Source organism: Staurois parvus, unplaced genomic scaffold, assembly GCF_062004578.1.
Source record: "Staurois parvus isolate SC_StPar_1 unplaced genomic scaffold, SC_StPar_1.0 ptg000473l, whole genome shotgun sequence".
In the NCBI taxonomy this organism is placed as follows: domain Eukaryota; kingdom Metazoa; phylum Chordata; class Amphibia; order Anura; family Ranidae; genus Staurois; species Staurois parvus.
The window spans coordinates 2,192,618-2,220,192 of record NW_028318269.1 but is presented as its reverse complement, the minus strand read 5'-3'; the positions used below and the strand labels follow the sequence as shown (position 1 = coordinate 2,220,192).

General features: G+C 43.2%; 1 protein-coding gene across 2 annotated transcripts in view; it reads right to left on the bottom strand.

Annotated features, from left to right (window-relative positions):
* LOC149452426 (septin-9-like) overlaps positions 1-27,575 on the bottom strand; it is a 443,799-nt gene that overhangs the window by 310,801 nt on the left and 105,423 nt on the right. The window contains exon 1 of one of the 2 annotated variants that reach the window (XM_089689408.1): positions 20,578-20,867. The exons of the other annotated variant lie outside the window; for it this stretch is intronic. Within the exon in view, the coding sequence (XP_089545534.1) occupies positions 20,578-20,599 (22 nt within the window). The 5' untranslated portion in view covers positions 20,600-20,867. Of the gene's footprint in view, positions 1-20,577; positions 20,868-27,575 lie in introns of those variants that run through there. 2 annotated transcript variants of the gene reach the window in all.

The following is a 27,575-nucleotide window of genomic DNA, read 5'->3' as shown; positions in this document are numbered from 1 at the left end:
CCGTTTTAGTTTTTCTGTAAAGTTGGAAAAAAATCGGCCGATTTTGCCGATCGGCCGATTTTCGCGGCAATTAGTGGGCAAATCGGCCGATTTTTTGCCGATAAAAAATCTGCGCATGAGCAGTGACCTGCAAGAGGAAGACAAAAAGAAGAAAAAGAAGAAGAGGAAGAGGATGAAGAAGAGGATGAAGAAGAAGAAGAAGAGGAAGAAGAAGAGGATGAAGAAGAGGATGAAGAAGAAGAAGAAGAAGAAGAAGAAGAAGAGGAAGAGGAAGAAGAGGATGAGGATGAAGAAGAAGAAGAAGAAGAAGAGGATGAGGAAGAAGAAGAAGAAGAAGAGGATGTAAGCTCGTAAGAGTAGGGCCCTCTTACCCCTCGTACATTGTTTGTTGTTGTTGTACTGTGCCATGTATTGTCCCCCCTATTGTACAGCGCTGGGCAAACCCTTTGGCGCTATATAAACTCGTAGTAATAATAATAATAATGAGGATGAAGAAGAAGAAGAAGAAGAAGAAGGAGAGGATGAGGATGATGAAGAAGAAGAAGAAGAAGAGGATGAAGAAGAAAAAGAAGAGGATGAGGATGATGATGAAGAAGAAGAAGAAGAGGATGAGGACGAAGAAGAAGAGGATGAGGATGAAGAAGAAGAAGAAGAAGAGGATGAAGAAGAAGAGGATGAGGATGAGGAAAAAGAGGATGAGGATGAGGAAGAAGAAGAAGAAGAAGAAGAAGAGGAGGATGGGGGTGAGGAAGAAGAAGAAGAAGAAGAAGAAGAAGAGGATGAAGAAGAAGAGGATGAGGATGAGGAAGAAGAAGAAGAAGAGGATGAGGAAGAAGAGGATGAGGATGAGGAAGAAGAAGAAGAGGATGAGGATGAAGAAGAAGAGGATGAGGATGATGAAGAAGAAGAGGATGAGGATGAAGAAGAAGAGGATGAGGATGAAGAAAAGGATGATGAAGAAGAAGAGGATGAGGATGATGAAGAAGAAGAAGAGGATGAGGATGAAGAAGAAGAAGAGGATGAGGATGAAGAAGAAGAAGAAGTAGGATGAAAATAAGAAGAATTCCAGTCCAGCAAAAAGTGTCTCTGCAGAGAGCTCCGCTATTTCTGACAGTTCTCTGACAGTTCTTTGATATTTACAGCGGTTGCAACAATGTATCTATTTGTTTCCGAATAAAAACATCTGTATCCTAAATGGAAACAAATAGATACAATGTTTCAACCGCTGTAAATGTCAAAGAACTTTCAGAGAACTGTCAGAAATAGCGGAGCTCTCTGCAGGGACACTTTTTGCCAGCTGTAGAAGGGATGAAAATCGGCCGATTTTTTTTACCATTGGTGGTAACGTCGGCCACTTGAACGACCGATTGTTCGTTTTTTTAAAAGAAAAATTTTCGACCCATCTATGGCCTGCATAATTGCCGCGAAAATCGGCCGATCGGCAAAATCGGCCGATTTTTTCCAACTTTACAGAAAAAAAAAACGGCCAAAATACCGAAAAACGGCCGACCAAATAGCCCACTAACGATCCAAAAATCGGCCGATTTTATTTTCGGCCGAAAAATCGGCCGATTTTCGACCCATCTATGGCCTGCATAAGTGACGCTGTGTTCTGACAGCAAAACCAGCGATTTCCCACCTGCTGCCGAAAATAAAATTCAACCTGGGTACTTCTCTGCCATTCAGGAGAAGCCTTTTATTTTCATCAATAAATATAAGACTTCCATGAGGCAGGTGGAAATCATGACATCATCTACTTGTCTTTCCACCTCGACCAATCAGAAGAAGCCTTGTGTTCAGTGATAAAAATACAAGGTTTCTTCTGAATGTTGGAAAAGCATTCGAGCTGACTCTTCTTTATTCTGGGGGCTGACTCTTCTTTAGACCTCATGCACACCGGACGTTTTTACAGCAGCTGTTTTTGGCTTTTGACATTTTTTTCTGCAGTTAGTAAACTCCCCAGCATGTTATCCTATGTGTCCATGCACACATAGACTGTAATCAACATTTTTGGCAGGGACGTTTTTTGGCTGGAAAAAAAACCCAGGACTAGTGGGTATCTGGAGGAGTTCTTTAGCTGGAAAAAAAACTCTAATGCTGAAAAATGTAACAAAATGCAGTAAAATGCCGCAAACCGGCATTTTTGGTAAAAAAGAAACGCTAAAAAACGCAAACGCGGAAAAACATGGGAAAGCACAGCTAAACGTGGCAAAACGCAAATGAAAAAATGCTAAAAACAGCTGAAAAACTCATGTTTTAAAGTGACTCATGTTTAACCTCCTCGGCGGTATGATTCTTTCCGATTTTTTGTGCTGAAAGCGGTACCATTTTTTTGCATGGAAATATGTAGTTTTTTATTGTAGGCTGTAATTTTTAGGAATAACTCACTGAAATCTGTACGAACAAGAGTCTAGTAAACATTCCGGGTATGATAAAATTTGAAACACGAAATCAAAAATTATAATTTAATAAATAATCATAAAAAATAATAATATAATAATAAATTTAATTCAATAATATAATCAAACCAAAAACACAGAAATTTGAAATACAGAGGCAAATTCACACATCGCTGAGCAAAGTCGCAAAATCGTTTTCAGTGTCTGATGACGAATTTCCCCATGAATCATTATCACTCAATTCTGCAAGTGGTTCTGATTTACTATCGCTGTTCTAAAACCGCTTTTGACGTAAAGGGACGCTTTTTGGACGCCATGGACTTTTCTAAGTTTCCAGGCAGAAATAACATTCAAAATGCAGGCAGGGCACAGGACAAAGCAGTAGGGACACAATATATGTGAAATGCATTGAAACAGCAATGACAGCAAAAATGACATTTTTTAAAAATTTCAAATTTCCTGCCGGTTCCGGCGCCCGTACGTCCCGACGTCACAGGGACCGGAACACAGAAGCCGGATGCCAGCATCAGCCGGAGGAGATGGCTGGGGACGCTGCAGGGGACAGATTGCGAGAGCGAAGGACAAGGTAAGTGCTTTAGGGACCCCCAGAGCAACGCCGCATGGTAAGCCCGAGTGTAGCTCGGGGTTACCGCTCTTGGTATAGAAATTTTACCCCGAGCTACACTCTGGATTACCGCTAAGGAGGTTAAAGTGTGCATGGAGCCTTATTCCGGAAGCAGACAAGAAGTGGCCCATACTGCCCTTAGAACACAGCGCCACCTACTGTATGTAGCTAATGCTAGTACAGTAGATTACAGCACACACAGTCGCTGCATAGTTTAGTTATTGAAATAACTTGTTTGGGCCAGGTTGGCCCAAATGAACTATTTAAAGGAACAGGAATATACGCGTATTAGGATTTTTTAACCAAAGACATTTTGGCCAAAAGTTATGAAGAAATTTTATTTTTAAAATTTTTTATTGGGTATGTTTTATAGTAGAAAGTAATAAAATATTTTTTTAAAAATTCGGTCTTTTTTCGATTATATAATATAAAGATAATAACCCAGTGGTGATCAAATAGCACCAAAAGAAAGCTCAATTTGTGTGATAAATGATATAAATTTAATTTGGGAATAGTGTTGCATGACCCCACAATTGCCAGTTAAAGTAGTGCTGTGCCGAATAGAAAAAAATGCCCTGGTTATGAAGGGGGTAAAATCTTCTGGAGCTTAAGTGGTTAAAAACTACAAGTATAGAAAAACACCTGTTAATCTGTCAGAATTTGGATGTGCTCTTAAATTTCTGTTTAAGTTGACAACACGGAGCCTTTGTTTCAAGCCAGAGTTGTCAGCCTTGCCTGCTGGGCTCCACAACTCAGCCCATCCCCACCCACCACTCCACATGCATTTGTTGATTTTTTTTCTCATCAATGCAATGCTGCTGTCTGGACTTCTAAAAACCTGACTACACACTGGGGGAGATTTACCTTAGATTGTACGCCCCTTGAGGGTTAGGGACTGATGTGAATGTACAATATACAGTATATGTAAAGCGCTGTGAAAACTGACGGATCTATACAAGTGTCTGAAATAAATAAATAAATACATTATTATTGTACAGGATTTATATAGCGCCAACAGTTTGCTCAGCGCTTTACAATATAACGGGAGACAATACAGCAACAATACAGTTCAATACAAGAGGGATTTGAAGGGCCTGATCCTTGGAGCTTACAATCTAGGAGGGAATACATTTACTAAAAATGAAGCACTCAGATTCTGGTGCTGTGCATGGTAACCAATCAGCTTCTAACTTGTGCAATTAGGCTTTGATAATAAAACCTGAATGCTGATCAGTTTCTATGCACAGCTGCATCAGATTCTGTGTGTGCACAAGCTTTCATAACCCCCCCCCCCCACACACACACACACACACACTGTGTGTGGGGAAAAGGCTCTTGAAAGATGTAGTTCTGGGGAAATGCCTATATTAGTAGGATCTGACTTCCCAGCATCTGTCCTTTACAGAATTTTACAAGTCTGGTAATGGTATTGCGAAAACTGTAGGAGCAACACCGAGATGTAATACAGAATGAAATGGAAGTGAAAACAAGGGTTTTATTAAAAAATAGTGCCTGTTTATGATAGATAGCAAACAAAATGTCAATAATTTGCAGTTTACATTTATTTTATTATCAGGTATATGAATGGTAAGCAAAGTATTTCTATACAGCCAAAAATAGTATGAGCAGTTATATGAGGACAAGATGGGTACTTTAACCCCCCCCCCCTTGTGTTTTCTGATATGAACCCAATGGGCCAACATATTTAGGAATGGCTGGACTGCCAGGAAATTAAAATCATAAATTAAAATTTATGTCTAAAGATAAATACAATAGATGGCTCCCAGTTCACTAATGATCTTAGACCAGCTATTCTCAACCAGGGTTCCTCCAGAGGTTGCTAAGGATTCCTTGAGCTCTAGCTGGTTGACCTCCCATTTGATGGCACCTCCATAATTACAGGTCCTAAATCTCTTGGCAGAGCCAGTGGCATGACATTAATAATCGTTTTAGCTGTCTGTAAGGGAGGCATTCTGGGCACCACTGTAAGGGAGATTCTTCCCACCAGCCACCAATGTAAAGGGCATCCTTTCCACTAAGCCCAGATTATTTATTTTTGCAGGGGTTACCTGAGACCTAAAATTTTTTTAAAGGGTTCATCTAGACTAAAAAAAACTGATGGCTGCTATAGATCATTAAGTAGCAGGGGTCTCCAAACTTTCTATACAAAGAGCCAGTTTACAGTCCTTCAGACTTTAGGGGGGCCGAACTGTGGCCAGTGGGAGTAGAAAATGCTGTGCATCAGTGGGAGTGAACAATGTCTCAGGTTTGATGGTCAGTGGGCGTAAAAAAAAATCTAAAAATCTGTAAAAATGACATAGTATTTGTGGTCAGTAGGAGAAGAAATAGTGCCCCACCATTGGTGTCAGTGTCAATAACTATGCCCTCTGTTGGTGTCAGCGAGAGGAATAGTGCCATAGATAAAGGCTGGCAAAGGGCTGCATCTGGCCCCTGGGCCATAGTTTGGAGACCACTGTTATAGAGCATTTCTGAATTGCATATTTCACAAAATAACATGAAAAATAAATTACAGCCAAAAACAAACTTCAGAGGTTTTTCTACAGTTGTTACTGGAAGTACATGTTTCCTGGCTAAAGTGTTTGTTGATGAGCAGATTGGAATGACTAGCATTAGGCCTCATTTCTTTATGAACTGGTTCACCTATGGCCTATGTATTTTACACTGTATTATGAATCATTCATCCTAATCAGTTTTCATCATCCTATCAATGCCATATCTTATTTGAGTAGCAACTGAAGTTTCCATAGTTTGTATAGTACAGCTCATGCATCATAAACACTACACAAAAATAATGCAGAGCTCCTTTAGGACAGCAGTCAAAAGAGTAAAACTGTTGCAAACCACATTACATGATTAAAGTCAGCTCTGGTTAGTTTAACACACTGAGTACACAATAAAAAAAAAACATTCCCCAGTAAATTATTTCTTAATTGTTCATTGCTGGTTACAACTTTCAAATCTACTGGCTCCTGTTCTCTCATTGCTACTTCCCTGAACTTCTGGCCTTCACAGGAAATAATTAAAGGAGAAATATGGCTTAAAAAAAAAATATACATAATCACCTCTATGCTGCAGCATCGGTATGATGTTGCAGCTGTCCCACGTTGGCTCTAAGCCCAAGAACCAAGTGATCACATGACCACTGACCATCAGTTCCCACAGCACTCACTGGAGAACTGGGCAGGGGAGGGGGTAGGCACAGCTGGCTCTCACCCACATGCTGAGAGGCGGAACTGGCTGTCAATCAGGCCGATGGATGTATCTGACAATATTGTCATGATCCTTCCAGAGCCTGGAGAAGCTCTGCTGTGTCAGCCGATAGCAGACAATGGACCACTATCGGCTGATTCTGGGTCACAGGCGAACAAAATTAAGTGCTTGCTTGTGACCCAAAGGAGAAGTATGGTTAAAGCAGCTTTGGCCATACTTTCTCTTTTAACAGTGGGCAGTGCAGACTCCTGCTTAGAGAAGGGAGCAGAGAGGAGGCGGAGGGAGGCACAAGGGAGTATCTTGCCATCCTAGACTAAGAGGCTATGTGTTTCTATTGATACACACAGTATAGGGAGACACAGCCCTAGTCCCTGCATGCAAGGGTGGCTTCATAGCACAATACAAGAGAAAGGAACCACCCTGAAACAGGAAACCTGGGGCAGCAGTTATGGTAACAGCTTAAACTGGAAGAAGATACATAGTCAATACATGATTAAATCAGATGCTGAAAGTGGCTAAAAACTAAACATTTGATATCACTTTAATATTTTTTTTTAGCAAATGCAATAAATGTAAATATATTACCTAACTGGTGTTTGGAGATAGTAGCACTTTTTTCCCTTGCTTCAGATTTTCATAAATCATATCCTGCATGCTGCTGGACTGTCTGTGCCTATTACAAGCCAGGGTACATTCACTGCTAGGAAATGAATCATCCACTAGTTATGTCCAACAGAGTAGGCATTTTATTTAATGACGGAAAGTGCCATGCTTTGTATATTACTGTTTCTAGCTACATTAATCTCAGACAAGGACATCCGATGCCAGGTCTGATCTAATTTCTCTGTCCAGAGGCCACACACGCATATATTCAAATCTGAAAGTATCTATTAAGTGCTTGGTGATGGGTTAGCATAGTATTGGGTGCTATTGCAGAATCTAACTATATCATTACTAATCAAAAATGGATAGAATTGCAAGATTCGTTATTCAACATCAGATGTTTGTCTTTTTTGAAGTGTTACTAAACCCAGGACCCTGCATTCACTATATCTTGTCTCCCATAGTACACAGAACATGGAATTGCAATTATTTTAACAAATATAAATAGCTAAATACGTTTTCTCATTATATATATATATATATATATATATATATATATATATATATATATTGGTCTTGTGACTTCTATCAGTGTACAGCTGAGCACTGGTTAATCTTGTAGGTGGAGTTTTCATTCTGCTCTGACTGTCCTATGAGGTTGCATGACCCCTGACCCTCTGTGTAGACATGCTGATTGGCCCTGTGGTGATCACATGCACCCTCTCTCAAAAAAACTGCAATACTCACTAAACTGAGCATTTACAGAGTGACTCCTATACCTCTTTACTATCACCAGATTGGGGACAGTAGAAGGGGAGGATCACAGAAGACATGATCAAACAGCCTTTTTACACAATGCGGAGGGTTAGCCCCTTAGGTTCCACAATGAGTTTAACAAGCATGCTTTTCTGCATATACAGACTTATTTTTCTGTTGTGGGTTTAGTAACACTTTAAGGTTATTCCCTATTTGCCCATATAGTATATTTTTACAATAATTACAAATAACGAAATGTGGATGCACTGCCAGAGCTTCTCTAAGCACTTCATTGTTTTCTAGCTTCTGAAAATTGGCACAGTCATTTTTGGTGTGGGAGTATCAGGGCAAAGTATTTCATTACATTTTCAGCATCTAAAAATTTTACAGGACTAAATTTTCTTCACTCTTACATGTTTTAAATCATGTACTGTATGTGTATACCAAACATCCCAAAACTGAAGAAATTAGCTAGCTTGCATTTGTATCCTTAACCTTCTACTAATCCCTATTCCCAACCCCTAAGCTAGCCATACACCCCCATAAATTAAACGAGAGAAATTAATTGATTCCCCCCATCCACGTTAAACAGCGTGACTGAAGGAATCTCCCCTGCTGGCTACTGTACCCAGCAGCTGGTAGGACCCACAGCTGCTGAATACCTGAACAATGACTACATCTGAATGCAAGCAGCCACTGTTCAGCTGACACAATTTTCCACCCACCTAATTCAACAAACATTGAATGAAAGATCAATTTTTGTCAAGCCAGGTGGTGCATAGCCACCATTAACTTTAACTTTAAACTAAACCCTAACCCATAAATCTAATCCTTCACCCCAATTTAGCCTAAAAATCTAAACTGTAATGTCATCATAATTCAAAACTCAAGCCCTTAAACTAGGGGTGTCCAACCCATGGCCACATGCGGTCAAAGAGGGCTCTGCATGAAGCCCAACATGAAATTGTAAACTGAATGCCTGAAGGGATGCCGTGTTTGGAATAGCTTGCACGGCCGTGGCCCAGCACAGACAAGCGGGACCCAGGCACATCAAGAGGAATGCCATGTTTGAAATAGCTCACACGGCCGTGGCCTGGCACAGACAAGTAGGACCCAGACACATCAAGAGGGATGCCATGTTTGGAATAGCTTGCACGGCCATGGCCCGGCACAGACAAACGGGACCCAGGCACGTCAAGAGGGATGCCATGTTTAGAATAGCTCACACGGCCGTGGCCCAGCACAGACAAGTGGGACCCAGGCACGTCAAGAGGGATGCCATGTTTGGAATAGCTCACATGGGCATGGCCTGGCACAGACAAGTGGGACCCAGACACGTCAAGAGGGATGCCATGTTTGGAATAGCTTGCACGGCCATGGCCTGGCACAGACAAGCGGGACCCAGGCACATCAAGAGGGACTCCATGTTTGGAATAGATCACACAGCCGTGGCCCGGAACAGACAAGTGGGACCCAAGCACGTCAAGATGGATGCCATGTTTGGAATAGCTCTCACGACCGTGGCCTGGCACAGACAAGCGGGGCCCAGACACGTCAAGAGGGATGCCATGTTTGGAATAACTTGCACGATCGTGGCCCGGCACAGACAAATGGGACCCAGGGACCCAGACACGTCAAGAGGGATGCCATGTTTGGAATAGCTCGCATGGCCGTGGCCTGGCACAGACAAGCGGGACCCAAGCACGTCAAGAAGGATGCATTGTTTGCTATAATACTGGCAGCACATGGAGGGACTCTTGCTAGCCAAGTAAGAGCCACATGGGGGTGCTGGGGGGTGCTTGTGTGGTCTGCACCCCCCCCCCCCAAGATTTCATGCAAATGCTCAGATAGGTGGAGTGATGCAGAAAAATTATCTACTGAAATGACACTGTGGAAGGCATCTTCCATATGTGAAAACAAAGACCAATGGGACTGGAATCATGCCTCCAGTAGAGAAAGCCACAGCTAATTAAAATGACCTATGCTATTTTATTAATACAAAAAATGTCAAAGTACCGAAACAGTCCAGATATAGCAGAAACCAGCGCTCGGAGCAGATCTATGCTGAATTATAATTAAGGATTCCCAAAAATCCAGACCTTCCATTCCATTCCAAGACCTGATGAAGGCGACCCCTAGGAATGCTTAAAATGCGTTGGTTGTTTTTAAATAATTGCTATAGCAAACAAATAATATCTTGACTGTCAGCAATGTCTTGGCATTTTTGTAATAATAGCTCTGGTACTGCAAACACTTGGTCAATGTAAGAAACGCTTTATAACTAAGCAGGTTTCACCAGAGTGGACAGTTGGTTTCCATTAGTTATTCTTTGTATGCAAGTAGATAGCCCAATGAGCTAGCTCCGTGTATGTGATCATATGTTCACATACTGGGAAACCTACAAGGTGAACAGTAGCTGGCTTGATTCCTGCAATTGAAAGCATACGTTTGAGTAGACGAGCTAGAGAGCCTTTCTCCTGCACTTAATAAGAGGAAATCCCTCCAGTGTTACCTTCTGAAAATCCCACGATTTGGATTTGTGACATAGCCGAAACTGTACGTGGTGAACCCCCGCCCTTTGCCTATGAGTAATGTGCTGACAGCAATGCCTTGGTGACCACATCCTCTCAGTCATTGCCTGACCTGCACATGCTGATCTCTAATATTCTAATCTTTGTTGTATTTTAATTTCTTAGGCAAATAGCAGTAATAAATCAACCAATTCCTCTACACACAAGAATTAAAAGAATGTTCAGATCAATCCTCAAGTTCGATTTTTGAACTGTTGCTACATCATCTTTGAAGATCCAGACAATCGTATCATTTACCTTATACTCTCTTAGTTTTTCCTTCGATAGTATGTCCTTCTAAAGTGCGGATTAGAAGCGGACTGACAACTCATGGGGCCCCCGGGCAATAGGGGATCATGGGGCCGTGTGTCCTTGCCCAAACTCAAAAAAGCCTATAAAAAAGGTACCAGGGGCATCTCATGGGGCCCCCTACTGACCCCAGACCCTAGGGCAGTGCCCAAGTTTCCAAATGGTCAGTCCGCCCCTGGTGCGGATCAGCAACCAGTAGTTCGCGGCCAGGTGACTGGTAGAACGCGATCTAGGCTTGCTGACCTGACATCCCAGATGTTCACATACACGGAGCTAGCTCATTGGGCTATCTACTCTAGTGCTTGCATGCAAAGAATAACTAATGGAAACCAACTCAGATCAATCCTCAAGTTCGATTTTTGAACTGTTGCTACATCATCTTTGAAGATCCAGACAATCGTATCATTTTCCTTATACTCTCTTACTCTCTTAGTTTTTCCTTCCATAGTATGTCCTTCTAAAGTGCGGATCAGCAGCCAGTAGTTCGCGGCCAGGGGACTGGTAGAACGCGATCTAGGCTTGCTGACCTGACATCCCAGAGCATCAGAGTGCAATGCAAAGAAGCTACTTGTAAAGTTGGAGTTGTAGTAGGGAGCAAGATCTGCATCAGCTGATGTCTTTTCTGTAGTGCTGACTCCTGTCCGATGAGGAGTGATGCCAACTGGCACTCCACCTCTTATCCCGGCTAGCGGTCTCCAGAGCGGTGCCAGCAGCGGCAAAGAAGAGATTTTCAGGTCAGTGTAAAGCAATACACTGGGCATAATAGTATAGGGCTGCTTTCACACTGATGCGCCGCGATTTACCCACATCGCAGGTGCAGTGCAGTGTACCTCCAGCTTTCCTGCAGGTTTGCTGCACCTAGCCATAAACTTCTGTTAATACCTGCGGGTTTGGTGCACGTTCTGAAATCGTACCAAAGCTTCTGAATGCAGGAGTTTTGGTGTGTATTCAGAAAGTGCACCATTCGTGCAGGATATAATACTGTAGAAGTCTATGGCAAACTGCAGCTAACCCAAAATAGTTTCAGATGCACTGCGGCGCAGATAAACCCCGGCACATCAGTGTGAAAGCAGCCTTACAGGGGGCTCAGAACAGTAAGGGTTAATTTACATTTAAAGTCTGGGGGTTGGAAAAACTCAGTAGCTAAGATGTGTTTTTCCCACCCCTGCCCCAACCGTACCCTCTTTAGCTGCAGTGGCAAGGGGTGTACACATGTCGCAGCCACCGCAGGAGTTATATGTCCTGTCATGGTTGGAGTGTGTAGCACCTGCCAAGCATGACCCATTCAAGTTGATGAGGCCGCTCTGCAACCGTGTGCAGTACAGCAAAGTAGAGGTTAAATCAGGCAGCGTTATGTTACTTTCTCACCACCTGCTTTAACCCCTTGGACCCCACAGAAGCATGCAGTTTCAGGGCACTTGCAGAGTGGCCCCATTTACTTGAATGGGTTGCGATTGGCAGGTGGTAGCACCCACCAAAAGCAGCAGGGGGTTTAATTCCTGCTGCGGCATGTGTACACCTGTGGCTGATGCCTCAGCAGTTAAAGGGAGTAGGGATTGGGGGCGGTAAAACCCCAACTTAACAACAGGGTCTTACCACGGAGGCCATTGCTAAATGCAAGTAAGGGCTCATTCACAAGCGCAGCAGGCACTGATTGCCATGCAATGCTCATGATTTCGACAGTAGTACAGCAAACAGAGGTTTACATCAGGTGTGAAGAGGTGACACTATGCCCGGTGATCTGTGACCTCTCCCATGTTGTTCAGGTAGATCTCCACCTCTTGTCTACCCTACTACTGATGTAAGATGTATTTTTTGGGATAATCCACAGTAGTTATTGCATTTAGAGAATATATAGTTATGTTTGATAGCTTGTGAAGATGACACAATAAACAGTATAAATGGTGAGAAAACTGCAACAAAATAATGTGCTCAAAGCCCACCAAGGTCTGTGACATAATCAGTGCTCTGGGTTCAAAAACCACAATAAGTTGAACACAGGATGGGTGACACGAATCCTCCACCATATCCTCTAAAGGTGTATTCTGACCTTACAGTTTGACCGTCAATACAAAGGTCAAACTCGCATGAAGGACACAGAATCCCCAGTTCTGCCAGATGGGTTCAACCAGCACACAGCACACTGGTCAGGATTTCGCTCCCCAACAGCTCCTCTTCATAATCACTGCTTCACATGCTGCTCTTAACCTCAAGCTCAACAAAAGAGAAGAACCTCCATAGTGCTCACTGATTATTTTTTAATAAAGGAGAAGTAGGTCCAAAGGTCTTTTGGCTATACTTCTCTTGGGGGTCACAGGAGGGCACATACTTCTGCACTCTTTTGACCCATATTCAGCTGACAGCGGCTAAAGTCCACTATTGACTGATGGCACTCAGCCAGTTAAGATTCTGGAGGGATCCCGAAGATGCTTGACCGACAACAGCTGAGAGCCTGGCCAGTCGCTCCTGCTCACTGGTCACAGTCACCAGATCTCTGCTCACTGAGAACTGAGCAATCAGCAGTCTTTGATCACCCAGTTCTCAGTCTTAGAGGCAACAGGGGAGGATGAAGCATCGTACTGATGCATCATCCACCTAGGTGAGCATGCTTATATGTTTGTTTTTAGGAGTGTATATGTTGTTTTTTTTAAATCCCACACTTCTCTTTTAAACTTAAGCTCAAAAAAAAAAACCCTCCTTAGTGCTCACTGATTATTTTCTATTATTAATAAATTAAAATATTGCAGTCACATTGTAAATTAAAAAAAGAGATGCGCCAGCAGTAAACAGAGAACCACTGCCGCTGCAGCAATCACCCCTCAGGGGCGGCTCACTTAAGCAGCCCACAGTGCCTCCAGCTCTCTTTCCCAGACCACTAAACTCCACGAAAACCTTTGCAAAGTCATAAACCTAACAGGGGGATCAAACCCACAACCCTGCGATTAAGAGTCTCCTGTTCTATTGACTGAGCTAGTTATGTCAAAGATTGAAGCTTGCTGGTCCAGGAGAGAGAGCTGGAGACAGTGTTGACTGCTATGCACCACAGTGATGATGTCACTTGTACCTTTACAAGGTAATATCTGGATTTGTAAGAGTGTTTGGAGCACACAAAGTAGATTTATACCCTTAATACAGTATATTTAAAGTTTTTTGTGCCTTGAGTTCAGTTTTAGCATAACAGTGTTACCATCTGAGTATATGTAAACTTTAATAAAAAGGTGTGAATTCTTTATGAATGGTCCTTTAAAGACCAAGCCTAATGAATTAAAGGATAAATTCTTCTTCCAGGACAGTTTACAAGTTCCACCCATTTTTAGGAACATGTAACATGTTACAGCTCCTGCAGCTCTCCCACAATCCCTCTTTCCCTGTAACAGTGGGCCAGGGATCTTCTCCCCGTACCTGCTATAACAATCTGAAAAGAGTGTGGCCCTGTGGAGCTCCATGTCATCCATTCACAGAGCCATGTCATCCATTCACAGAGTTTTTTCCAACATTCTCCAGGGCCTACCCCCTGGCGATCCCACCGAGTCCCATTTCATGCCCTCCTCCTCCAGTCCCATCCACCCCACTCCATTCCATGTCCTTATCCTTCTCCATCCCATGTCTTCCTTCTTTTTCAGGCTCATCTCCCCATCCCATGTCCTCCTCCTTCTCCATCCCATGTTCTCTTCTCCCTCCAGTCCCATCTCCTCCATCCCATGTCTTCCTCTTCCAGGAGGATAATTCTACACAGACATAATGAACAGACACAATCAGCAGTGTATGAACACAGCATCATATCCCAGGATTGCACTATAGCAGGGGTGAGCAACTGTGGCCCTCCAGCTTTTGTAGAACTACAAGTCCCATGAGGCATTGCAAAACTGACAGTTACAAGCATAACTCCCAAAGGCAGAGGCATGATGGGACTTGTAGTTCACCAACAGCTGGAGGGCCACAGTTGCCCACCCCTGCACTATAGATATTCAGAAACCTGTCATTTTAAAGGGAAACTAAAGCCACATTTTTATTTTAGTTTTGGATGGAGCAGTGAAGAGTTAGAGCCCCCCCCTTCCCCTTCATGTGATAACTAAATTTTTTTCCTTTCGGTCACCAGGACAAAGAGCTCCTTGTCCCAGTCAACCCATATGGAAAATCCAAAACTTTGGATTGTCACCAGAAAAAAGGAAAAGACAGGAAACCTTCCAATGGCGGCAACGGTTCTGGTGACAACTGCCTCCAAAGGCAATTTCCCTCTCACTTCCTGTTGTGTCTATGGGATCTCACAATGGGGCACAGGTGGGGAAAAAATAGAATGGGGTATTAACTCTTCCATAATTCAGCCAAAATGGCTTTATTCTGGCTTTATATATGCTTTATTTTTTTTTTTACATACCTAGAACATCTAACAAGGTTATATCATTGCAAAAGATTTCCCTCCACTTCCTGTCTTGGTGTCACCTGGACAGGAATTGGGGGAATCTCCCTGTGGGGGATAAACACTATATTGCTAAAAAGTATTGGGACACCACTCCAAATCATTGGAATTAGGTGTTCCAATCACCTCCATGGCCACAGGTATATAATATCAAGCACCTAGGCATGCAGAATGCTTCTACAAACATTTGTGAAAGAATGGGTCGCTCTCAGGAGCTCAGTGAATTCAAGTGTGGTACCGTGATAGGTTGCTACGATATAGGGGATGGTCCCTTCCTGTTCCAACATGAGTGCGCACTAGTACACAAAGCAAGGTCCATAAAGGCATGGATGAGCGAGTTTGGGGTGGAGGAACTTGACTGGCCTTCACAGAGTCCTGACCTCAACCTGATAGAACACCTTTGGGATGAATTAGAATGGAGACTGAGCACCAGGCCTCTCGTAGGACATCAGTGCCTGACCTCACAAATGTGCTTCTGGAAGAATGGTCAAACATTTCCATAGACCAGCAATGGGCAAACTACGGCCCGTGGGCCGTATATGGCCCGGCGGACCTTTTAATCCAGCCCACGGAGCGTGGCAAACATTGGCTGTCAGGATGTAGGCGGGGCAGCGTGACGAACTCCTCTCCTCTCACAGTCCGCCCTGAAGACCGGAACGGCGCGGGAACACGGGGAGCAAAGGTAAGTGAATTGACACAATATGGGGAATGAATTACTATATGGGGGATGAATTACTATATGGGGGATGAATTACTATGGGGGATGAATTACTATGGGGGATGAATTACTATATGGGGGATGAATTACTATATGGGGGATGAATTACTATGGGGGATGAATTACTATGGGGGATGAATTACTATATGGGGGATGAATTACTATGGGGGATTAAATACTATATGGGGGATGAATTACTATGGGGGATGAATTACTATATGGGGGATGAATTACTATGGGGGATGAATTACTATATGGGGGATGAATTACTAGGGGGGGATGAATTACTATATGGGGGATGAATTACTATATGGGGGATGAATTACTATGGGGGATGAATTACTATGGGGGATGAATTACTATATGGGGGATGAATTACTATATGGGGGATGAATTACTATGGGGGATGAATTACTATGGGGGATGAATTACTATATGGGGGATGAATTACTATGGGGGATTAAATACTATATGGGGGATGAATTACTATGGGGGATGAATTACTATATGGGGGATGAATTACTATGGGGGATGAATTACTATATGGGGGATGAATTACTAGGGGGGGATGAATTACTATATGGGGGATTAATTACTATGCTTACTATGGGGGAATATTACTATACTTACTATGGATGGCATGGTAGTGGCTGGGCCGGCCAGCAGCTAGTCCGGCCCCCGGGTCCAATATATGAACCCATTGCGGCCCTCAAGTCAAAAACTTTGCCCACCCCTGCCATAGACACACTCCTAAAGCTTGTGGACAGCTTTCCCAGAAGAGTTGAAGCTGTTGGGCCAACTCAATACTGAACCCTAAGAACTAAGACTGGGATGTGCGTGTAAAGGCAGGCAGCCCAATACTTTTGGCAATATAGTGTAGCTTGCATTTGTTGCCTTACAATGTCCATATTATATTTTATGTATAAGGAAACAGTTGCTGGCAATGTCCCCACAGGGGGATTCCTTCTTCTTGTCCTGGTGAGGGGAAGTGAGGAGAAATCTCATCGGGAACACAGCTTGCAATTGTTTCCTTATAATGTGTGTATGTAGAACATTTTCTAGAAAAAAAAAAACAGAGTCCCATACACTACTGTACATAAGGCGTATCTTGCTCCCCTGCTCTTCTATGGTGTGGAAAGCTGGCATTTTATTTCTTCCATGTTGCATTCATTACTCTCAATTTCTCACCATGTAGACTCGAGGGGAAACGAGAGGAGGGCGCTTGCAGAGTGTTCAGCGTGGGCGGGGCTTGAGCAGGAGGAGGGTGATGTCAGATCACTCTGACAGCAGAGTCCCATACACTACTGTACATAAGGCGAATCTTGTTCCCCTGCTCTTCTATGGTGTGGAAAGCTGGCATTTTATTTCGGATGCCACAACAGTATTGTTGCATTCATTATTCTCAATTTCTCACCATGTAGACTAGAGGGGAGAAGAGAGGAGGGCGCTTGCAGAGTTTTCAGCGTGGGCGGGGCTTGAGCAGGAGGAGGGTGATGTCAGATCACTCCGCCTCTTCTGCTCCTGCCAACTGAAGCTACACTAGGACATTGATGCCAGCCAGAAGAAACTGTGGCCATGCCGGCACGTTCTGGATTGAGGTACCACCTCCTCACCTTCCCCACCAATGCCATTGCTTGCCCCCTCCTCTGCTGTTAAGGAGGTAAGCAGGTAGGCTTCTGTGTGCGCCATCAGAATAGCGGAACTGTCTTTTGTAGACACAGACTTGTAGAAAACTGGATTCCTGCCTCTACAAGTGATAGCAGTGAGCGGCAAGATCGGCCCCAGAGTTGGTGTCCCCTCAGGATGCCCGGGCCCCTTATATGTGTATGGGCCGCCCCCCCCCAATGGTGGCCCTGACAATAAGGCAGCACATCGCACTGCTCTACATTGTAATGCATTGAATCGTGCACCACACTGCCCCCTACAGCAGCCCTTTGGCTTGGGCACTAGTGTGGGAGCACTGAGTGTCTTTTTCACTTGCAGGAGCTTTATCTGGAGTACCTCACCTATTACCCATAGTGGAGGTGTGCATAACACCTCCTGGATTTATTTATGTATTACAGGTATACAGCACCAGTGAGTTTATACAGCATTTTACTTACTGTATATATTATATAGTAATATATACAGTATTATTATAATTCACATCAGTGTCCATCCTCAGAGAGCTTACTATCTAAGGTCCCTAACTCACAAACATACTCATACTGGGGCCAATTAATCTACCAGCGTGTCTTTGAAGTTTAGGAGGAAACCAGAGTACCCGGGGGAAACCCACGCAGGCACAGGGAGAACTTGCAGACTCCAGGCGGGTAGTGCCATGGCTGGGATTTGATAACCCTAGTACTTTGTGGAAGTGCTAACCACTTTGTGCTGCCCAATCTCTATAATTCTACCTGACAGGTTTATAGAACTCCGAAAAGTCAGCTATCGCTGTAGTTCTGGGAGCCTGATGTTGGACCTTCTAATTACAAAATGGCTGATTTCCTGAAATTCAGCTTTAATGTGGAAGAAAAACCTAACTCTGACTATTCATAAAAATCTCCCCTTCCCCCTCCTCCTACCTACCATGTATAAAAAAAGATCTGTGTACTTACCTTTTCTTCAATATACGGTCTGGTTAGGTGATCCCACAGCTTTGACTCCCCTATGAATGGGGGCACTCAGTAAAGGCTGTGAATTGTGGCATAACCATTGTCAGTCCTCCCTCCTCTCCCCTGCAGCAGCCAGTCACTGACACGGGGGTTCCGGAGCTGCAGGATCACATGACTGGAGTCGATTAAACATAGGCAGGTACACACATCTTTTTTATACAGGATAGGTAGGAAGAGGGGGGTGGGAACATTTTTAGGAATAGTTATAGTTAGGCTTTTCTTCCACTTTAACAAGCATTAAGACCATGGAGGTCTGATATATAGATGATACTAATGCTGGGACTTTATTATCACTTCCACTGAGCAGTGTGGTTGGGGGTAGGTGGGTGAATGAAGCCACTCTGTAAGTGCCCTGCAACCTTGTGCAGTACAGCAAACAAGGGGTTAAAGCAGGCAGTGTTATGTTGCTTTCTCACCACCTGCTTTAACCCCTTGGATCCCACAAAAGCATGCAGTTGGGGGGCACTTGCAGAGTGGCCCTGTTTGCTTGAATGGGTCATGCTTGGCAGGGGCTACACCCACCAACCATGACAGGGCGTATAACTCCTGCTGTGGTTGTTATATGTGTACACCCCTGGCCACTGTAGCTAAAGGGTGAGCAGTTGCGGTGGGGGTGGTAAAAGCACATCTTAACTATGGGGTTTTATCACCCCCAAACTGAAAATGTAATTGGACCCTTACTGTTCTGAGCACCCTATACGGCCGCTTTCACACTCATGTCCTGGAATTTACCTGCACCGCAGGTGCAACGCAGTGCATCTGAGACTTTCCTAGGTTAGCAACACTTCGCCATGGACTTCTACAGTATTGGTGCAGGTGTGGTGCACTTTCTGATTGACAGGCAGTAGCGCCCACCAAAAGCAACAGGGGGTTTAATTCTTGCTGTAGCATGTGTACACCTTTGGCTGATGCCTCAGCAGCTAAAGGGGGTAGGGACTGAGGGCGACTCAACAGCAGGGTTTTACCACCCTCACAAGGGCTCATTCACAAGTGCAGCATGCACTGCTGCTCCTCTGAAAAGCGATCTAAGTGTGTTTGACAGGTGGTAAGCGGGTGATATGTTGCCTCCTCAACACCTGATTTAAGCCCATGATTGCCATGCAATGCACATGATTTTGATGTGGTAGTACGGCAATTGGAGGTTTGAATCAGGTGTGAGGAGGTGACACTGTGCCCGGTGATCCTGACTTCTCCCATGTTGTCCAGGTGGATCTCCACCTCTTTAAGGTTGCCCACCCCTATTCCAAAGTATTCAAAACTAATGTCGACAGCAGAGAAAAACCATCAAAAAAATGCCCAGACGATGACACAGAGATGATGTAGACTGTGACAAGGTTTGTTCTGCTACAGCATGAAGGTTTCCAGTTTTATCTGCTCACGTGGCAGCAAAATCTGGACCTCCCCTTAAAAAAAACCCTTTAACCACTGGAAAGTTACTTGTGACAGTGTTATACTTTGAAATAGGGATCTAGGTTGAACGCCCTTAACCAACATCAGCAAGTAAATAGAAGCACGTTTGGCTAGAGAAAAGAAAATCCTTGTTGGTATGGTCTGGAGTAGGTTACACTGGTCAGTAGTCAAACAGAAGCAGCATTGTAGGTCTTGGAGTGTGCAGTCCTACTCAGCACGCCTATATTCTGTAGCATGTTCGAGCGTAATGCCAAATCGTAGCTGGCAGAGCAAGCAAATTTGTTTTTCTAAAAGGCTGGTCACTAAAAAAACACTATTTCATCTAGAATCTAAAATTCCCCTGCTTTATATCCTGGTTACCAAGAGCCACGAGGAAGTTAGGGGGTGTCACAAGAAGAGGAAGAAACTGAGGAGGACTGAATGTTAAGAGGGGAGGGCTGCCCAATACAATAGATTAACAGATGATGAGGGATTTCTGTAGGTGGGCAAGGCACAAGAAAAACAATAAGACATCTGATATGACAGTAGTCCACCTGCCTACCATATGCATATCCTTTGTTACTTCATCCATACATTTCCAAATTCCCTTACTTCAAAAGCTCACAGTCTAATGATGTACCGATGTGAATGGCAAGAACACAGAGATTTGACAATGACAAATACTTTAAGTTCAAAGGGCATGGCGGTCCCATAGAAAAGTATTAGATTCACTTTGCATGCTGATACAACTGAGGTCATAAAATGCACAAAAGTGATATACTTTAATTGATTTCCTGCGTAACCCTTTTTAATACCACAAAGTTCCATTTTAGAAGGAAACTTAGGGTTTAAAGAAAAAAAAATAAAAGCAACAAAATGTGGAATATTATTTCTATTTCTTACCTGAAATGCGCTCCTTGTCCATCACTCCCCCAGCATCAGTTTATCTGCAGTCCAGCCTCTCTGCCCCTGTTTGGGAGGTGGTAACCCTCTCTGTCCTCCTCCTTCCACTCCCTCGGTCCTCTTTTTCTTTTTTTTTTCTTCTCTTGTAGTTCCTTGTCTCACGTTTTTCCTTTTTCGCTCCCTCCTTCTACTTTTCTCATTCAGCCTCTAATGTACTCTCTACTCTGATCCCTCTTAAGCGTTGCCTTATCTCCTCCCTCTTCAACGGTCTTCTATCCAGCTTTCCTTTGTCTGTATCTTCACAATTTTCTCTTCCCAAGTCTGGTCTCTCACTCTTTTTCTAGTCCGTCAGGCTGTCACTGCCCTCTTTCTAAGTACTTCTCTATTTCCTTCCCTCCTCCTTCCTATTTTATCTTTTAGTCATTCATTTCCTCTCTTCTCTCTTTTCGCTTCTTTCAGCTTGACTTTTTTAACTCTATAAAGTGATTTATTCCAAAAACTCAAAAAAATTCAAATATCAAACTCATAGATCTCTCTCGAGTTTCCTATTTTGAATGCTGTCAACTCTTATACATGCCCTTTGCCTTTACCCAAACCCTGCACTCTCAGCTCTGCTCTTAATTTTGAAGTTAACAATCTCTTCTTTCTTGCATATCCAGGGCACTGTGCTTCTCTAGCTGTCCTAATGCGTGAACATAGCTGTCGTCATTGTCCTCACCCTCAGCTGCCTCAGATGTTGTAAGCATGTGCTTGTCAGATGCTTGGTGGCATCCTCCTTCTCAAGTAAAAAGCATTTCATTTATCACAGTTTACTTGGTTGTCTTAACTCATTATTTTTAACTTTTTGAAGCTTTAAACAGCTTCTATTATGCCATGCAAAGCTCAAGAGATTATGGGAGTAAGATAATGCTTGAAAGAAGAGGTAATAGCTGTCATTTCTAGTTTTGTTTGATCAAAAGATAGACTTGTTTGGTCCTCTAATTACCAGCTATATCGCCAGATCTACATTGGAGCATACACATTTCAATTCTAATGATAATGTACGGTGCATTCATAAAGTATTCAGACCCCCTTCATTTTTTTCAATTTTTTTATGTTGCAGCTTGATACTACAGGTGTTTAAACAATTTTTTTTCTCATTAATCTACACTGCGTACCCTATAATTACAAAGTGAAAACAGAAATTTAGAAATGTTTGCAAATGTATGAAAAAAAAAACAAAAAACACTGAAATATCACATTGGCATAAGTATTCAGACCCTTTGCAACAACACTTGAAATTTAGAAGTGCCCCTCATTTCCCGCTGATTATTACTGAGATGGTTCTATGCCTTGTGGTAAATTAAATGGATTGGAGATGATTTGGAAAGGCACACACCTATCCAGGGGCAGACTGACAACTCATGGGGCCCCCGGGCAATAGAGGATCATGGGGCCCCTGTGTCCTCGCCCACACCCAAAAAAGCCTATGAAAAAGCCAATGAAAGGTACAAGGGGCATCTCATGGGGCCCCTACTGACCCCGGGCCCTCAGGCAGTGCCCGAGTGCTCCAATGGTCAGTTCGCCCCTGCACCTATCTATAAAAGGCCTCACAGCTGACAATGCATACTGTAAAAGAGCAAAAGCCATGAGGTCAAAGGAACTGTATGCAGAGCTCAGGGAGAAGATCATTGCAAGGCACAGTACTAGGGAAGGCTATTTCTGCTGCACTGAAGTTTCAAGAACACAGTGGCCTCCATAATTCTCAAATGGAAGAAGTTTGGCACAACCAGGACTCTTCCAGGAGCTGGTCGCCCACCCAAACTGAGCAATAGGTGGAGAAGGCACATAGTAAGAAAAGTGACCAAGATCCCAATTGACACCCTGTCTGAACTCCAGAGATCCTGTGTGGAGATGGGACAAAGTTCCAGAAGGACAAAGATCTCTGCAGGCAGCCCTCCACCAATCTTGGCTTTATGGGAGAGTGTCTAGACGGAAGCCTCTGCTCAGTGCAAAACACATAAAAGCCTGCTTGGAATTTGCAAAAAAAGCTTCATGCTGGAGTATGAATATTTGTGTCCTTCTCCGACCAGCCAGTAGAGGATATGTTGCTGATGGTGCATACTGGGGAAGGATATAACTATATATGGATACAATTTTGTGGACCACATGGCTGTTTATGTAAAGGGCTTGCTGTCACTGGGGAGAAAGCATTGCAATTAAGATCTACCTGCCTGTTTTGTGGACCTCATCCACCATTTTTGGTCTGATTTAGGAAATTTTTGGGCACTATTGATGATGTGGTGTACAATTTTAAAGGACATCTATTGTTCTATCTCCAGGGTGATAAATTGACATTTGCCTTATACAGTGTGTTATGTTAAACTATTGATTAAAACTATTTGAGCCATATCATTTGTTTGATTCAAGGCTTTGATCCTGAGGAAGCAACTATATCACGAAACACGTCGATCTACTACACCTCTGGCTATCACAATCTGGAATCACAATTTCCAGCCCATAATATCACATTGATATGGCAATTGAGAAATATTTTGTAGCTGCAATGTGTATTTAACTGTTTTTATTGATATAATAACGTCCTTTTTATTTTTTATATTTGCCACTTTGTGCTCCATGTATGGTACATTTATAGTCCCAAGCTACTTCCTTCGTTCCTACTCATTTGGGGTCTACAGTAGGATTAATATAGTGCTTGGTATTAAAGATGGGATGGTGCCAAAGAATGTTTTCTTGATGGTTCTACCCATGATGAGAAGGAGATATAAATATTTGGGTTAACCTGGAAAAAAGGGTATTTCCTCCCAGGCTTAGGGAGCCTCGGGTGAAGTGTTGCCAGTGCTGCTAACCTCCTAGGTCTTCTGCCTAGGAAGGTTTACATGAATCTGGAGCTCTCCTACCTGGAATGATGGAAGCTATACATGAACTGGAGTACCAGGGGAAAGAATCTCTGCCAGAGGAGGTGTCCAGGATAGTTTTAAGCAGCTGGAGACTGGCAGAGGACTGGTAACTAGCTAGTAGAATTATTAACGTCCTCTGCTCACCCCTCAAGGTACTGCTAAATTACCAAAAAGCCATTATTGGGTAAAGCTGGGAGTAGAGACTGGAGTCTGTGCACATCTGTGCTCTGGGTCTCTATTTCTTTGGTAAATTGCTGCAAGAAAAATACAATACCATTTCGCAGCAGTGGAGCACAATCAGCAGCATGGACCACAAGGGGGATCCAGTGATGGACTGTCCCTCAGCATCGTCACCTCTAGAGCAGGGCTATGGATCCTGCTCTGGTCTTGATGACAACAGGACCCTAGACCACTAGAGCGCAAGGACTGGTACAGCCACAGGGAGAAGTTTTGGATATAGTAAGTATTTTTATTTTTTTTATTGACGTAGACATAAACAAGCAATTAACCCTTGCAGTACGGGCACAGCCCCACTGCAAGGAATAACCTTTTATTTGCTCAGAGCTGGGCTTTACCTGTTAAAATGGCTGTGATATTTTACTGACTGGTTAGATTTACTTTGAAGAAAAAGTCTCAACAGAAAGCTCTGTTGATCATCCTGTCCCCAGGGGATAAAGTGCATGTTGAACTTTGTCCTGTTTCAACTGCTACTTTGGTTGCTGAGATATCATGGTTGACAGAAGTGGGCAAATACTAAATTAGATGTGAAGTCACACATGAATGGAGAAGATCTTGAACAGTATAGCTGCAAGGATGATGTGGTAGGTATCTATTCTTTTTGCTTATACAAGGTTTCATTACAACACATCTACTACACTAACACAGAGAAGAGGGGACTTTGATTGGGGCTATGACTGGTGCTGTGCTGTAGCTAAACCATATGAACATCCATAAATTGGGTTTCAGCCTAGGGAGGTGCTACAGCCAGCACAAGCAAAAAAAGATTTGCTTTTGTTTCCCCCCTCTGACAGCACAGATTTGTATGGTACAGGAGACACTTCCTGAGGAAATCACATAACTGTGACGATACGCACAGAAGAATCAGGCCGGGTGGCGTGATTGACAGGCAATAATGGAAGTGATGTGGTAGCCACGGCCCCACTCTCATTTTGACATGCATGCATTTCTCAACTTATGTAAGTGCAATTTTCATTGAAATACAGTGTTTTAAGATATAGTGTACTATGAGGGGTCCCTATGTCCTGTGAGTCTGGTTGCAGAGCGGAGGACGTGGCGAGGCCAATTTCTTAAAGGGGCCGCACACCCTTATTTTTTGCGAAGAATTATATCTCAAGTCCCACCATCCTTGTGCATATGAGGAGGAGTATCATTGATATCGGTGGCAGAGAGTGAATACGATTGATCCCCAAATGGGGAAAGCACTACAGACCTTCGTATATACAGGTCCATCTGTGGAGGTGAGCATGTAGGCATAAAAGATGGCGGGATTCATCAATTTCTCTGTGGAGGATATATTTAAGCATGGTGTGAAGAATGCGCAGAACTACATATTCATTTTATGTGGCACATTTTCTGGGCACCTTTTAGAACACTGGGCACATTTTATGTGCAAATACATAAAATTCTCTGTGGAGAGTGATAATGTTAGATTTTTTTGTGAATATCACCTTTGATTATTTCAAATTATGGTGCAACATATTTATTTTTTGTAATATAGATTCTAACCTATCCCACTCTATTCAAAACTAAAACAAAAAAAAAACCTTTTGGCTGGACTTACGCATTAACTGTTCAGGTTCTACAAAACACTGAAATATAAGTTCAAAGTGGACTGATACCTTTATGAATGCAGAAATTGAGATTCTACATCACTACCCTATTTCCCTGGTGTCATAAGGACAGGAAACAGCTGGGGGCCAAGAAGACTTGAGAATCTTGTCTTGAGTTGACCCCAGACGGCGGTTTGCTGTCTATGACACCATTCTTGCCTTGCCACGTGGTAGGAAAGGCTCTATGTATGGCTCAAACATAACTCCTGCAGTAGATCAATATTCAATTGGCAACACATACTGATATTTCACATACTACAGCTGCAAACCTCTAGCCTTCAAAACACATCAGAGAATGGTGTAAGCTGGAAGTCTTCCAGTGTACAACTAAACTGCACATATTAAATCAAATTTTAACTCTTTGGTTAACGTTGCTCTATACCAAGGGGTTGCTTTATAGTAAAAGGAAAATAGTCATGCAAAGGAAGGCTGTTGACCATAAAAACCAAACATTTAGGGCCTGTCCACACCATAATTTGGTGCGGGAAAAGAGCATTTCTGTGTGCATTTCCCGCACCCCATGGGAATGTGCTGCTCTTGCTAGACTGGTATGGGTGCCATTATTTCCTAATGCACCCCAAATGCATCTAGCAAATGTGGTGTGTTTGTGTCTACCAAACCGCATGGTACCGCAGTATGGTGTGATTTGTAAAAGTTGCACCTGCTTTATGTTTTGTGTGTTCCTGTATGTTTGGTAGCCCATTGAAACAAATGCGCTGCTATAAATGGAACATGAGGAAACGTGCAAAAATGCACACATGCACGTGCGCTTTCCGATATGAACCATCCCTAACTTAATTTAAGGTGTCATAGACATCTGAAAACAAAAACAGGAATTTTGTCTTATACCTACGGTGAAGGGAAAAGTGCCCTGGGGGATTATCGAGTAACCCAATATATGGGTAATGGCAACATTTTTTTACCCTTATTAGTCTACATTCTTTCTTGCAAAGCTGAATGCCATATAAAGAGGTATTTCCTTCCATCCTGTCCTGAGATTTACACAACTCTGCTACACAGCACCACTCTACCTGGCAGAGCAGGAGACCTGTTTTTCCTCTGTTGAACCTAAAGTGGAACTAAAGTCAGAAATAAAAAAATTACAGGCAGAAGAAACAGACAAACTTACCTGATTGTTTGAGATCCTGCAATATATGTGTATGCGCAACTCAGTTTACATTTCCAGCACAGTGCCAGTGTGTCAGGCCAATGTGAGAGTGACATCATGCACACTGGCCAATCAAGATGCTCGAAGACCAGCACCCTGAATAAGATGGGGAGACGTTGTCAGCACCAGCGAGGGATCTTCTGGCTGTTGGACTAATGAAGTACAGGTCGGTATTCCTGACTTTAATTCCACTTTAACCACTTGCCCTCCAGAGGATTTTCCCAAATTCCTAATCAGGCCATTTTTTGCGTTACGGCGCTGCGTTACTTTAACTGACAATTGCGCGGTCATGCAGCGCTGCACCCAAATTAAATTTATGTCTTTTTTTCCCCCACAAATAGAGCTTTCTTTCAGTGGGATTTGATTGCCTGTGCGGTTTTTATTTTTTGTGCTATAAAAAAAAAAACTGACAATTTTCAGAAAAAACAATATTTTCGACTTTTTGCTGTTAAACATGTCCAGTAAAAAAATTTAAAAAATCAAATTTCATCATAAATTTAGGACAAAATGTATTCTGCCACATGTCTTTGCTAGAAAAAAAATCCCAATACGTGTAAATTAATTGATTTATGTGAAATTTATAGCATTTACAAATGGCAGTATGCATACTGGGTTTTTTTTAATTTTTATTTTAATAATAATGGTGGTGATCAGCGCTTTATAGTGGGGCTGCGGGACTGCGGCGGGCATTCTGAAACTGGGGGGAACTGAGTTGGTGTCACTGACATCCTCAGTGACACCAATACAGTGATCAGTGCTAATAAAAATCACTGACACTGTACTAATGGCACTGGGCAGGAGGGGGTTAACATGTGGGGCGATCAAAGCGATAACTGTGTGCTGTTTTACATAGTGGGCTGTGCGTATTCTTCACTGTAAGCACACTGCTTTGCATGGCTGTGTGCTGGAGTTGACAGGCGAGAGAACAGTTTAGTTTACTAACAGTTCTCCCCCCCTTTGGAGATGCTAAGCAATCACCGGGTGCTGGCGAGTAGTGATTGACAGCCGAGGCCGTGAATGACAGCGTGGCTCGTGTGCATATGTATATATATGTGATTTTGCGCACCCATGCCACCCTGT